Genomic DNA, 14,631 nt, shown 5'->3' on the forward strand with positions numbered 1-14,631 from the left:
GTGGCTGAGCGGAGGAAGCTCAAGTGGTGGGTCCTCCCTAGGCTAGTCTGAAAGACGACGTTAAGGCTATTGGAGGACAGTGCTACTGAAATGCAGACCTCTGCATTTCTGGAAAAGGCTTGTCCCTGGATAGGTAGCCTGGGGCCAGGAACCGCGATTCTGCGTCCCTGCTGCGCACTCTAACCCGAAGGGAAGCATTTATGTCACTTAAGATGAACTGGCCAATCAGGGCCTCCAGTTAGACCTGCCAGTCAAACGCGGAAGCGGGTTCTTCTCGGAGCCTTGCTGGAGGTTCAGCTCAGAAGCTGAGCGGGCTTGAGAAGTTTGCTGTTCTGTGCTCTGAGCTCTGCTGCTGACTGTTGTGAGGAAGCTCGAGCAAGTTCCAACGTCCCGACATGGTGAGTGGAGGGTCACTGTCCCCGGAAGGGAGCAGCAGGCTGCTGAGCAGAGCTTGCAGGAGAGGTGAGGTGAGTCTCGCGTGGAAAACAGAGAGTTTCGCTTTTGGAGGACAGACACTAGCGCTGCTGAAACGCAAATCTCTTCCTATCTGGAAATGAGCTGGAAGTCTGGGCCTGTTTTAAAAAAAAAAAAAAAATGCGGTGTCCCTCTAGCGGCACACTCTCAGCCTAAGGGAGGTGCTCGTGTCACTCAAGACTCACCGGCCAATCCGGGCCTCCAGGTGGCCTGCCAGCACACAGAGAAGGCGGGTTCTGCCGGGCGCTGAGCTGCAGGTTCAGCTGGAAAGCTGAGCTGTGTTGAATGGGTTGGTGTGCTGTGCTCTGAGCACTGCTGCTGGGCGCTGTGAAGAAAGCTCAGGCAAGCTCCAAAGTTGCGGCATGGCGAACTCAGGGTCGCAGCCCACAACGGGGAAGAGTAGGAAGCAGCCGCTGGTGTGGTGTGGTGCTTCCTCCCTGGGGTTATGTGGTAAGCATAGGCCATATTGAGCCACCTGTGAGGTCCCTTGTGGTCCTAGTCACTTCCTGGACCCAGCTGTGGCCTTTGAATAACTTTACTATGGGAGCTGCATTTGGGCAAAGCTTTTGGGTCAGGACTACTTGTAGAAATATCCTAGGAAGGATGCCAAACTCGAAGATCCTTTGTTTCTCTAAGATCTTCTACAAGTTCTGCCCTAGACGTTAACACTGAGGTGTAAGATCCATTTGGAGTTAATTTTGTGGAGGTTGTAAAAGGCATCACATGCGTTGGGGAGCACTGCAGTGTTAAGCTGTGATGGAGAAAGTAGAAGTGATGATGGAAAGCATTTGCCCATGCTTAGAAAACATTAAGAGACACCAAGTAGGATTTAGGTGAGGGAGGGCAGCCTTCAAAATGCCCCACAGATAAGTAGTATGCTCACCCAGCCTGTTAGAGGTTAGGATGCTGGGATGTATTATATGCTTACTCACTAGGATTGTCCAGACATTTGGCTCTAAAGCATGGTAAAGGAGTCACCCCTTACTATGACCAGCCACTAGGCCCATCTTCATGCAAAGGACAAGCCTCTAACTTGCTGCTCAAGTATTCAGAATAAAGTAGAACTCCTCTACAGCAGGGCCAATGCTTGGGAGATCTGGTAAAGTTGGGGCCAGGACCTTTGGGGAGGTGTTGCTTCAGCTCCTGAGGACCCAAGTCTTGTCACTACTCTGGTTCTCAGTCCCAAGGGCTCTGTGGGCTTGACCAGTGATGCCCCTGAGGTGCCCTGTGTTCCCTTCTGCAGATTGCTTCACTGGACTACTCTTGAGTTGTAGCAGAGTTTCTCCTGACGTCATAAATGTCTCCCCTTCTTTCTAGTTACCCCCTTTAAGAGGTATACAAGATGCTATTCTATTTTTTTTTTTAACAAGATGCTATTCTTAAAAAGGTTATGTGGCATAACTGTAGGTCCCCCCCACCCCGAGACCGGGTCTCTCTGTGTATCCTTGACTGTCCTGGACTCGCTTTATAGACCAGGCTGTTCTGCAACTCACAGTGATCTGCCTATTTCTGCCTCCCCAGTGCTGGAATGAAAGGCGTGCACCACCAGACCCGGTGTCAAGGTTGATTTTAATTGAAATTGTGTGTAAAATTTCTGGGAAGGTCTGGGAATATAGCTTGGTGGGACAACACTTACCTAATATGCAGAAAGCCTGGGTTTACTCCTAGGTATCAGTATTTGTGTAGCGGAGCTGAACGGCGAACTCAGCACTCACGCCATATGGCAGATCCATGTAACTGGTTTAATTGGGGAAGAGCATACAGAGACTGTCTCTGGAGACACATGAGGCAGCAGATGGAAGGAATTCTCTTTATAAGATAACCCCAAAGATAGGTGAAAAAAAAGGTGGTCGTGGTGGTGCACGCCTTTAATCCCGGCACTCAGGAGGCAGAGGCAGGCGGAATCCTGTGAGTTCGAGGCCAGCCTGGTCTACAAAGTGAGTCTAGGACAGCCAAGGCTCTCCAACCACCCCCCCCCCGAAAAAAAAAACCAACCACCAACAGCAACAACAAAAAAATCATGATAGGCCAAAAGTACACACGTGGTTTTATGGACTTCTTCCAGGGTAGCTGTGAGGCGAAGGAGGATCCTCTGAGCTGTGTGGATCTGTCATGACCAATAGGGGCAGCCCCTGTAAGTGTCCAGTCCTTCCCTGCAAAGACTTTCTGTCCGGTAAAAGAGGAAGCTAACAATTCTATCAAATAAGAGAGGAGGGCTGGATATGGGGGTAATGGCGAATTCACTTGGCTTCTGACACCCAGCCATAGAGCAATTTCCCTACTCTACTCAGAGAGACTGTTATGAACAAATGAGGGCTTCTTGAACCTTGAGTCTTGAAATATAAGGGTTACCCTGTACAAGAACAGACCAGAGGGGGAGGAGGGAAACTATGTATCCAATAGAGTAGAGTTGACCATGGCTGCTGGAGTGAAGCCTCACTTTTCCAGAGTAGGAGGCAAGGTGGTTGGGCTCAGCCTTCCTCTTGGAGCTTAAGGGAGCAGGGCCCTGTTGGAGTTGGTAGGTAGGAAGGGGCATTATCTTGAAGAGGTGAGTTAAAAGGCCTGAGGTTACAGAGGTGAGGGAAGCCTTCCAGGTCTGCAGCTGTGGGAGTCAGAAGACTTACTTTGAAGGGCTCTGCTATTTGATGGAAAGAGCTGAGGGACATTGGTCTGGAGGAAACAAAGAATCCGATGATCTCCAGTGTTTACAGGGGGGGACAGGGGTTGGGTAGATGGTGGTCAGTGAAGTCTCATAGTAGGGAGCAGAGATGACAGAGTAACTCGTGGGTACATGGTCAGGGAGGGGTGCTGATTTAAGTGAAAAAAAAAATGAGTGTTAGGACTGGTTGTCCAGAAATGAGCTCAAAGGGTGAAATAGAAGCAGTTTTCTTAGGGAGAGCCCTCAGCCTGAATAGAGCCAGTGGCAGGAATGTCACCCAGTCAAGGTGAAGTTCCTGTGACAGTTTAATGAGAATATTTTTTAAAGACCAGTTAGTTGGCTCTACCTTTCCTGAGAACTGTGGGTAGTATGGGGTATGAAAATAGCAAGGAATGTTTAGGGAAACGCGAGATGTGAACTCGGGATCATTGTCCAGTTGGATGAAGCCAGAGACTCCAGAGTGATGGGTGATCTCTGGAAGGAGGTGTTGGTAGTGGGAAAGGCCTCCACCCGTCCTGAGAATGTGTCTACCAGGACCAGTAGATACTAGGCATGCATGACTGTGTGCATGTGGGTGAACTCATGTTGCTAGTCAGTCCCAGGGAGGGAGCCCCTAACTTGGAGACAAGGGAAAGGGGGGCTACGATACCTGCAGTTAGGATTTGACAACTGACAGGTGTTACAGGAGGTAGTAATAGTCTTTAAGATGTTTAAGTTCAAGGCAGTAGGCTGTAGTGGGTTTTAACAAAGTTACATCAGGCTTGGATATTAGGGTGAACAGGACAGAATTTGACGAGTATCAGGAAGTGATGTGGGGTGTGAGGGTTGTAGGGTGTGGATTTCTAGTGATGGCTGAGACAAGTTTAGGCTTCCAAAGGCCACAGCCCTAGCTGCCTCATCAGTCTAGTTATTTCCTTTAGAGACTATGGAATTGTCACTCAGGTGTGACCTAGGGTGGACAATTCCAATAGATGTGGAAATGTGGGAGGCTTTTAGCATGGCCGTGACCTGGTCTGCATTAGTTATAGGTCCTCACTCTCTTGTTAGTAACCTGCCCTCTCTCCACATGGCTGCATGGGACAGGAGGATAGGAAAGGCATATTTGTGGTCTGTATGAATATTTCAGGACTGTCCCTGTGCCAACTGGAAGGCAGGGGTAATGTCTGTTAGCTTGGCCTGTTGATTAGTGGTATTTGCAGGGAGGACCTGTGCCTCAAGACCTTAGTATCCTCCATCATGGTGTAGCCAGATTTTCAGGCTCCTTCATATACAAAGCAGCTACCAATTGTGCACCAGGTATGGAAGGCCAGGGCACTGTGGCCTCCTGTAAATGTGAGGAGGGGCGGGGCAAAAGTTTCTTCAAGGTTTCAATGAAAGAATGTGATGGGAAGTCGTTAGCATTGGGTTGAGGAAGAAGATTAGAGATGCTAAGAGGTGGACATGGTTGGAAGGTAAGTGTTGTGGGGCCACGTGGGGGGACCAGTTAGAATTATGGTACTTGCTGGGCGTGGTGGCGCACGCCTTTAATCCCAGCACTCGGAAGGCAGAGGCGGGTGGATCACTGTGAGTTCAAGGACAGCCTGGTCTACAAAGTGAGTCCAGGACAGCTAAGGCTAACACAGAGAGACCCTGTCTCAAAAAACAACAAAACATAACAAAAAAACAAACAACAAAAAAGAATTATGGTACTTTTTTGCCTTTTTCTCCAAGTTAGATTTCTCCTCCTAGGTTAACGTTCCCCCAGACATTATTATCGTCTTCTGAGCTGTCTTGCTTAGGCTTTTGTACCAGGGGAAACACTGTTTGGAGGCTGCAACAGAGGCAGGAGGGAGTGAGAACTCTGGAGCATATAGGAAGTTCTCTTGTCATTTGTCAGTGTCTGTCCAACCAGGTTGAAAATAAAATATGCATCAGAAGGCACATCTTTACCTCCATTATTGGTAAACTAGCTCTTAATGTTTATTTCTATCCTCTTCATGTATCTTTATCTAAGTTTGTCTGGTCTGGTTGTTGGTGGCAGACCGTAGGTAAAATGACGAGTGTATTTGAACTTTTTCGAGAATCATATGGGTCCACATATCTCTCTACCCCTTGTTAGAGGTTTGTGGATATTACGCTCTTACAAGGATACGATTCTCACTAGTATCTTCAATAGGGTCTCTGAACGTTAGGTGAAGTTAAACAAAAGGCAAAGTGTTGACAGTTCTTTACAATCCAAAGCAAACTGTTATCTGAGGGTGCCTCAATTGAGGGCATGTCCCCATCACACTGGTTGCTTGCTGTGCCTGCGAAAAATTGTGTTGATGGTTGATTGACGTGGGAAGACTCTTCCACTGAGGGTGGCAAAATCCCAAAACAAGTGGCTGTGGGCTGCATAAAAGGGCCAGGTGAACACGAGACGCTGACCGAGGAGAGAACAAGCTATGGAACAGTGTTTATCCATGGTCTTTGCCTTCATTTTCTAGCTTGTGCCTCTGTGCTAAGCTCCCAGAATCATGGCCTGTGATCCCACAAAAACTGTTCATTACCTGAGTAGCAAGTTATTACCAAAAGCAGTATGCAATAAGTTATTTTGATGTAGGGCAGAACCCGGAATAATATCTTTTGAACAATCGCAGAACACACAAAGACTTGATATGGCAAAAGGCCCTACAGACTACTGAGGTTTGATTGAGCCAAAATTCCTGGATTTTTTTGTTTTAATATTATTAGCACATGGGATTGGCGTGTAGGTATACGCAAGCATATGCTGTTGTATTTCTTTTCATCCTTGTCTTGAATTTTGAAATATGTCATAGAGTATATGTTATTTCTCAGGATGGCCTGTGTTTATTACACTAATACTAAATGAGCCTTTTACGTCATTGGGTTTCAGGTGTCTGAAATTCTTTCTACCTGTTACAGTTGTTTTGAATTTTTTTTGAATAAATGTGTATTTTGCCCGTATGCATGAATATGTACATGATGTGTGTCCTATACTCACCGTAGTCTGAGGATGGTCTCAGAAATCTGACCACAGTATAATGGGTAGTTGTGAGCCTCTAATCTAAATAGTGGCAATGGACTCCAATTATTTGTAGGACCCACAAGAGCTCTGTTGTAATCTCTCCTGCCCTAGGTGGTTTATTTATGATAAAAACTTATATTGCTCATACATCCATCAATTTGTAACTGTTTGAACATGCATTTTCTATTAGAGAGATGTTATTGATATTACATTTTAAACTGGGGCATTTGAGGTTTCCGGAAGATGAATACAGAGCTGGGGTGAATGTGTGTGACCTAGTAGGAACTTCAGTAAACACCTCTGAGTTCTTTCTGTCTTTTTTGTTTGATTACCTGTTTTTGTTTTTGTTTTTGTTTTTTTTTTTTTGAGACATGTCAGGGTCTTCATATGAACCTCATGCTGTGCTGAAGCTGATTGCATAGTGTAGGCCAGCACACACCTCAATGAGATACACCTGCCTCTGTCTCCTGAGTGCTGGGATTACAGGCATGAAAAAATACACCCAGCCTTCCCTTCATATTTATAGTTAGCAGTTGCTCATACAGTTTCTGTGATGTGAGTTCAGTAGTGTTGGGCTGCTTGATTGTCTCTCTGTTTCTCTCTCTCTATGTCTGTTGATGGGCATTCCTCTTGCAAAGCTGTATCCTGTCCAAGGGGTGCAGGAATGATGGAAGTGAGCATCATTATTCAACTTCTATCTGAAATGCCTTGGTGATTACATTAGAACATCTGTGTCAGGAAATAAGTGGAAGAAGCATCAGAATTACATGAGTCTGTTGTCAACGGCGTATACGTTTGCAGTGTTGTCACTATGTCTTATGTCAATTTGTCTTATCACATGTCTGTGGTGTATAGGATGCAGTGACCTACGATGATGTTCATGTGAACTTCACTCGGGAAGAGTGGGCTTTGCTGGATCCTTCCCAGAAAAGACTCTACAAAGATGTGATGCTGGAGACCTACAGGAACCTCACTGATATAGGTAAGACAGTGATTTCTTCTTTCTTTTTACAATGTAAGGACAAGTGTTTCTTTGATACAGTTATTTGTTATTTCAATTAAGAATGAGGTAAATAAATTAGTGATGTTTCTAATGTTTACTGAAGGTGGTTACTTAAATTTTGCCTAATTTCCAAAAAAAAAAAAAAAATTAATCAATTTCTGCTATTATATTTTAGGCTACAATTGGGAAGACCACAATACAATTCTTGAGAACATTTTCAATGGTCTAGAAGACAAGAAAGGTAATTACATTACACAAGTTGATACAAATATGCCTCTGAAGAAATTATAATGTGTCCTGCAAGTTTTCAGGAAAATCAACAGTGTAAAAATGCACTTCCTTAAGTATATTGATGATTATTAAATTCTCACAAAACCATGTACATCAATGGCAGGTATCTGGTTTATGATTGCAAAGCATTTCTCGAAGACAGAAGACAAGAAAACCATGCATTAACAGATGTCACCATTTGAATGACAGCCCCATGAGAGCTAGACTACACAAACCCTAATGTGTTTAGTCTCATATGACTTAGATATTATAAAAGCTATGCCCAAGGCATAGGCAATAAGTCTATGTTCAAAACATCTAATAAACAAATGCTCCATAATAAAGCTAGTTTTCCTCATATTATTTGCAGGAATGTTGCAAAGTTTAGTGAGTGGCAGTTTATGAGAGGCAAGAATGTTATTGTGGAGAAACTTTAATCCTTATGCCGTATGTCTATAAGGAAAACAAAAGTCAAACTGTGTGACTGCAGTGGGGACCCTTTCATTTGTTATTCTTTTCATAAGTCTGTCATATGTCACAATGGATGCCACCCATGTGAGCTTAGAGGTAATGAAAGAAGCAATGCTCTCCTCTCTAACCTAGAAGAATTAGGAGATATGTAGTAGTCACCATTGTGCCTACACTTTCTGAATATACTACAAGTTTACAATTAATTGGTTTTCCAACATCATTGAAAATAAATCCACAAACTTATACTATAGAAAATCCTCTTTAGTAATAGGAATAAGAAATTCTTCTGTTTCTCTCAGTTCACTTTGCAAATATAATATGAGTCACACTATAGGAAAATTTATGAATGCAATCATTGTGGTAGAGCTCTGAGTTCTACCATTTTTCTTCAAATATATGAAAATCTTCTTATATTTTAAAAGGATGTTGTAAATGTAGTTCGTGTAATCAATGCTTTTACCATCACAGTTATCTTCAAAGATGGAAAACAACCCATAATGAATGGGAACACCATGAAAGTAAACAAAGTGAACATTCCATAATATCTAATTCTTCTTTACAATTGGACCAAAATGTAAAATTAAATCACACAGATAAAAATATTCATCAGTGTAATGACTGTGGTAAAGCTTTCATTTGTGCCAATTATCTTTGCAGGAATGGAAGAACTCATAGTGGAGCAAAAGCCCTCTGAATTTACTCAGCATGGTAAATTGTTTGCACATCACAGTCATTCTCAGAGGCATAAAAGAACTCATACTGGAAAAAAAGCAAAGGAAGACATTCAATATGGTGAAGCCATTGCACATCACAGTAGTCTCCAAATACATAAAAGAACACACACTGAACAAATAACCCATGAAGATAACCAGTGTTGTAGAAGTGGTGCATGTCAAGGTCATCTTCAGAGGGATGAAAGAAATCATATTGGAAAGAAACCATATGAATGTAATCAGGGTGTTAATGCCATTGCATGTCAGAGTCACCTTCAAAGACATGAAAGAAATTTTACAAGAGAGAAATCTTATGAATGTAGGCAATATGGTAAAGACTTTGAAGATCACAGTTCTCTTCAAAGGCATAAAAGAATTCATACAGGAGAGAAACCTTATGAATGTAATCAATGTGGTAAAGCCTTTGCATGGCCCTGTCGTCTTCAAGTGCATGAAAGAATTCATACAGGAGAGAAACCTTATGCATGTAATCAATGTGGTAAAGCCTTTGCACAGCACAGTCTTCTTCAAGCGCATGAAAGAATTCATACTGGAGAGAAACCTTATGAATGTAATCAATGTGGTAAAGCCTTTGCATGTCACAGGACCCTTAAAATGCATAAAAGAATTCATACAGGAGAGAAACCTTATGAATGTAATCAATGTGGTAAAGACTTTGCATGTCACAGGACCCTTAAAATGCATGAAAGAATTCATACTGGAGAGAAACTTTATGAATGTAATCAATGTGGTAAAGGCTTTGCACTGCACAGTAATCTTCAAAGGCATGAAAGAATTCATACTGGAGAGAAACCTTATAAATGTAATCAATGTGGTAAAGCCTTTGCACAGCACAGTAACCTTCAAAGGCATGAAAGAACTCATACAGGAAAGAAATCTTATGAATGTAACCAATGTGGTAAAGCCTTTGCATGGCACTGTTCTCTTCAAATGCATGAAAGATTTCATACTGGAGAGAAACTTTATGAATGTAATCAGTGTGGTAAAGCCTTTGCACGGCACAGTCTTCTTCAAGTGCATGAAAGAGTTCATACAAGAGAGAAACCTTATAAATGTAATCAATGTGGTAAAGCCTTTGCATGTCACAGGAACCTTAAAATGCATAAAAGAATTCATACAGGAGAGAAACCTTATGAATGTAATCAATGTGGTAAAACCTTTGCATGGTACTGTTCTCTTCAAATGCATGAAAGATTTCATACTGGAGAGAAACTTTATGAATGTAATCAATGTGGTAAAGCCTTTGCACGGCACAGTAATCTTCAAAGGCATGAAAGAATTCACACAGGAGAGAAACCTTATGAATGTAATCAATGTGGTAAAGCCTTTGCACGGCACAGTAATCTTCAAAGGCATGAAAGACTTCATACAGGAAAGAAACCTTATTAATGTAATCAATGTGGTAAAGCCTTTGCACAGCACAGTTTTCTTCAAAGGCATGAAAGAATTTATACTTTCATTCATACTTTATGAATATTACTAATGTCATAATGCTTTTGCATGTAACAGTCTGTCTCCTAAGACATAAAAGCATACATACTGGAGAGATACCCTATGAATGTAATCAATGTGGAAAGACCTTTGTACATCATGGTCCTACTGTAATTCATAAAAGAACACATACTGCAGAGAAACCCTATGAATGTAAGCAATGTGGTAAAACTTTTGAATGACAGTTATATTAAGAGATGTGAAAATATATTGGAAATAAACAATGTAAGAAGTGCACTTAATATGTTGAATCTTCAGGCTTGGATCACTCTCTGCCCACTCCTCTCCTGCATGGTCTATCTAGAACACAGACAGTTGGCCAGCAGAGATGAGGTGGGCATGGGCTGCACCCCACCTTAACCACCACCCTGAGGAGGCCTGAGGGACACGCAAGCAGCTCTAGGCTTGAACCTCTCTTCACTTACTCTTCTCTGAACTGGCCCATCCAGGACACACAGAAGAAAAGCAGACAAAGCCGGTGGAAAATCTGACAGACAGTGTCAGAACCTTTGGACCTTGAGTTGTCTTGTGTTGAAGAAGACCATTGTCATGGAAACAACTCTCATGCTTTCCTTGCCTGTCACAGGGAAAACTCTCTCTCAGTTCTTCTATCTCGGCTGTTGTGATGCCTATTCTGGGTTGGACTCCATCTGGAATTAACTAAACCCAAAGAGTTGGATATTGTGGGGAATTTTCCTTAATCACAGGATTTGGAGTAGGAAAACTCTTGTTTTATCTGGATCTCTTGAGGTGATAAGATTCACCTTTAATCTAGGCCGTAGCTTCTGGTGGCATCCTACATACATGAAGGACATTGCAAACGACAGTTCTTTCACTTTGTCTGCTTGCCCTAGCTCTGGCTAGTAAGTTCATCTCTTACTGACATTAGCGGCTTCTTCTTTGGGATTCAGCTATATACTGAAGACCAACGGACACATCCAGACACACGGACTGAACGTCTACTGGATTCCTCAACTTTCCATTGTTAGTCAGCCACTGTTGGACTAGTGGACCACAGCCAGTGAGACAGAAACCCCCTTTCCACATACACAGAGTGGCTAATTCTATCAGCTGTATTCACCTGGGGAACCTTGACTAACACAGCCGTGCATTTGTTTTTCACTTGGCACAGGAAACAACTTCCTGAACAGAACACCAATAGGCCAGGCCTTAATGTCAACAATTAGTAAATGGGACCTCATGAGGCTGAGAAGCTTCTCTAAGGCAGGAGACACTCTCAAGAGAACAAAGCGACAGCCTACAGACTGAGAAAAGATCTTCACCAACCCTACATCTGACAAAGGTCTAATATCCAAAACATAAAGAGCTCAAGAAATTAAACACCACCAAACCAAATAACCCAATTAAGAAATGGGGCTCAGAACTAAACAGAGAATTCTCTACAGAGGAATATCAAGTGGCTGAGAAACACTTAAAGAAATGCTCAACCTCCTTAGTCATCAGGGAAATGCAAATCAAAACAACTCTGAGATTCCATCTTACACCCATCAGAATGGCTAAGATCAAAAATTCAAGCGACACCACATGCTGGCGAGGCTGTGGAGAGAGAGGAACACTCCTTCATTGCTGGTGGGGATGCAAACTATTACAGCCACTTTGGAAATCTATCTGGTGCTATCTCAGAAAACTGGGAATAGGGCTTCCTCAAGACCCAGCTCTTCCACTCCTTGGAATATACCCAGAAGATGCTCTAGCACACAACAAGAAAATTTGCTCAACCATATTCATAGCAGCCTTATTCATAATAGCCAGAACATGGAAACAGCCTAAGTGTACCTCAGTAGAAGAATGGATAAAGAAACTGTGGTACATATACACTATGGAATACTACTCAGCTATTAAAAACAAGGAATTCCCGAAATTTGTGGACAAATAGATTGAGCTAGAAATGATCATAATGGGTGAGTTAACCCAGAAGCACAAAGAATCAAATGGTATATACTCACTTATATCTGCATACTAGCCCAAGGGGCATGTCCCATGAAAGCCTTCACTTACCAGGAAACTGGGACAGAGGGGAGGACATCCTATTAGGACTCTAGATGAGAGAAGCATGGGAAAATAGCAAAGTAGAAGGATCCAGAGGGTCCTAGAAACCTACAAGTAGAACATTATGATAGGCAGATTTGGGCTCAGGGGTCCTGCTCAAACTAAGGCACCAGCCAAGGACAATACAGGCCGTAAACTTTAAACCCCTACCAAGATCTAGCCAATGGACAGAACATTCTCCACAGTAGAGTGGAGAGTGGGATATGACTTTCTCACGTACTCTGGTGCCTCACATTTGACCATGTCCCCTGGAGGGGGAGACCTGGTGGCACTCAGAGGAAGGACAGCAGGTTACCAAGAAGAGACTTGATGCCCTATGAGCATATACAGGGGGAGGTAATCCCCCTCAGGAACAGTCACAGGGGAGGGGAATAAGGGGAAAATGGGAGGGAGGGAAGAATGGGAGGATACAAGGGATGGGATAACCATTGAGATGTAACAAGAATAAATAAATTAAAAAAAAAAAAGAATTGTCTCCACTAAAACCAGACTGAAGAGGAGGCAGAAAAAGTAAGGGATACAGATACTATGGAGGGTACCAGGAGAGCATTGGCCAATTAAACAAATGAACAACGTTCCTATGAACTCACAAAACTGAAGGAGTCATCACAGGACAACAGGAGTCTGCACCAGGTCATCTGCATAGACAGCACAGCGTTCATGTAGCACTTTGGCGGGACTCCGGAATGTGTGAACAAGTGTATCGCTAATTCTCCTGTCTTGCCTTGCCCACCCCCTTACTTTTTGTGTTTGTTTGTTTGTTTGTTTTTCGAGACAGGGTTTCTCTGTGTAGCCTTGGCTGTCCTGGACTCTGTAGACCAGGCTGACTTCGAACTCACAGCGATCCACCTGCCTCTGCCTCCTGAGTGCTGAGATCAAAGGCGTGCGCTACCACGCCCGGCTAACCCCACCTCCTTACTTTTAATTGTCTTGTCCAACTCCAATATGATAGTTGATTTACCTTCTTTCATTTTTTTCATAGTTTGATATTTTCTCTCAGAAGGCTGTTTTCTTTCAATAGGAGACAGACAGAAGTGGGGTGGATTTGACCGGACAGGAGGTGGGGAGAAACTGGGAGCAGTAAAGGAAGGGGAACCTGTATTCCAATTATATGAGAAAAGAACCTATGTTTGTTTCATCTGTGCTAAGAAACATCATGGGAGAATCCTTTTAAACTGCGTAATAGGTTGAAACATCAAAGTACAAAGACACAGCGAAATTTTGTACCACGACAGACTTCTGTCCATCAGGTGTAACTTTAATGATAGTGATAAACATTTTTAGGAGTTATCAAAACAAACTTGGTGACAGTGCAGGAAGAAAAACCATGTAATCTGACTTATGTATTAAAGTCTTCAGCTTCCTTTGAGCTATAGAGGTGGAAAAGCAGGGCAGCACATTGCTACGAAACTGGGAGGGCAAAATGGACATTTTGTTAGTGACATTAAGGAAGCGCAAAGCAGCACATGCTCTTAGTGGTTATGAATATTTAACATACTTTGTAAGACAAGCAGTTCATAATCTCTGTCATGAGTGAAGTTGGCATATGTGGCATAATCCTAGATCACAGGAGATAGGGGTATCCAGACTCTAGTGTTTTCTGTGGCGCGGCAGTATACGATTCCAAATACAGAAGAATCTTTATGCATTAAAATGGTGATAAACTGTCTTTGTAGGTACTCGACATAAACCAGGCATGAAAGGTTCAAGTGCTGGATGTCCTAGTAACTCTTTTTTTTTTTTTTTTTTTTTTTTTGTAATTTAGACAGGGTCTATGTAGCCTTGGCTGCCTGGACTCGCTTTGTAGACCAGGCTGGCCTCGAACTCACTTCAATCCGCCTGTCTCTGCCTCCCAAGTGCTGGGATTAAAGGCATGCGCCACCATGCCCGGCCTCGTCCTAGTAACTCTTATTAGATTGTTATACGCATCACATATACAAATCTGTGAATTCACATCAAAGCCTACACAATGTATGTGCACAACTTGCACTAGTTTGAAAATGACTATTTCTGTACTGTGAATGTCTACACATGAATATACATGACACACAGCCCTTCTCCTGTAAAAGCACTACCTTGGTTTGAGAGAAAGACAAGAAAATAGAAACCATGGTTAGCTTCTGAACATCGAAGGGAAGTCTGAAGAACGAGCAATCCCTGTAGTAAATGAAGACAAATAAATGTTTGAGGGCTGGAGAGATGGCTCAGAGGTTAAGAGCACTGACTGCTCTTCCAGAGGTCCTGAGTTCAATTCCCAGCAACCACATGGTGGCTCACAACCATCTATAATGTGATCTGATGCCCTCTTCTGGCCTGAGGAGGTATGTGTAGGCAGAGCACTGTATACATAATAAAAATCTTAAAAAAATAAAATAAAATAAAATAAATGTTTGAAATTGGCAGCTGAGTGCAATATTATGTGTTGGGATTGTGAGGTGCATACTTTGAACAA

The 14,631-nt window shown here is 42.9% G+C and overlaps 1 protein-coding gene across 2 annotated transcripts; it reads left to right on the plus strand.

Moving 5' to 3' along the window:
* The first annotated feature begins 250 nt into the window (after positions 1-250).
* Positions 251-11,300, plus strand: LOC311585613 (uncharacterized protein). 2 transcript variants are annotated; one of them, XM_084761024.1, is made up of 4 exons: positions 251-398; positions 6,996-7,122; positions 7,319-7,384; positions 8,542-11,300. In XM_084761024.1, the coding sequence occupies exons 1-4, from the start codon at positions 396-398 to the stop codon at positions 10,005-10,007; spliced, it is 1,662 nt and encodes a 553-aa protein (XP_084617150.1). In that variant the 5' UTR covers positions 251-395; the 3' UTR covers positions 10,008-11,300. The 2 variants fall into 2 exon arrangements, with proteins under 2 accessions (XP_084617150.1, XP_084617149.1); XM_084761023.1 differs by having other exon boundaries at positions 258-467.
* The last annotated feature ends 3,331 nt before the right edge of the window (positions 11,301-14,631 follow it).

This window comes from Acomys minous (genome assembly GCF_964271855.1).
Source record: "Acomys minous genome assembly, chromosome: 16".
Taxonomy (NCBI): domain Eukaryota; kingdom Metazoa; phylum Chordata; class Mammalia; order Rodentia; family Muridae; genus Acomys; species Acomys minous.

Excerpts from the sequence above, each read along its gene's own strand:
- LOC311585613 (XM_084761023.1), top strand. The coding sequence starts at position 396 with ATGGTGAGTGGAGGGTCACTGTCCCCGGAAGGGAGCAGCAGGCTGCTG. Across the intron at positions 468-6,995 it reads GAGCTTGCAGGAGAGGTGAG|GATGCAGTGACCTACGATGA; the intron begins GTGAGTCTCGCG and ends TGTGGTGTATAG. Across the intron at positions 7,123-7,318 it reads CAGGAACCTCACTGATATAG|GCTACAATTGGGAAGACCAC; the intron begins GTAAGACAGTGA and ends ATTATATTTTAG.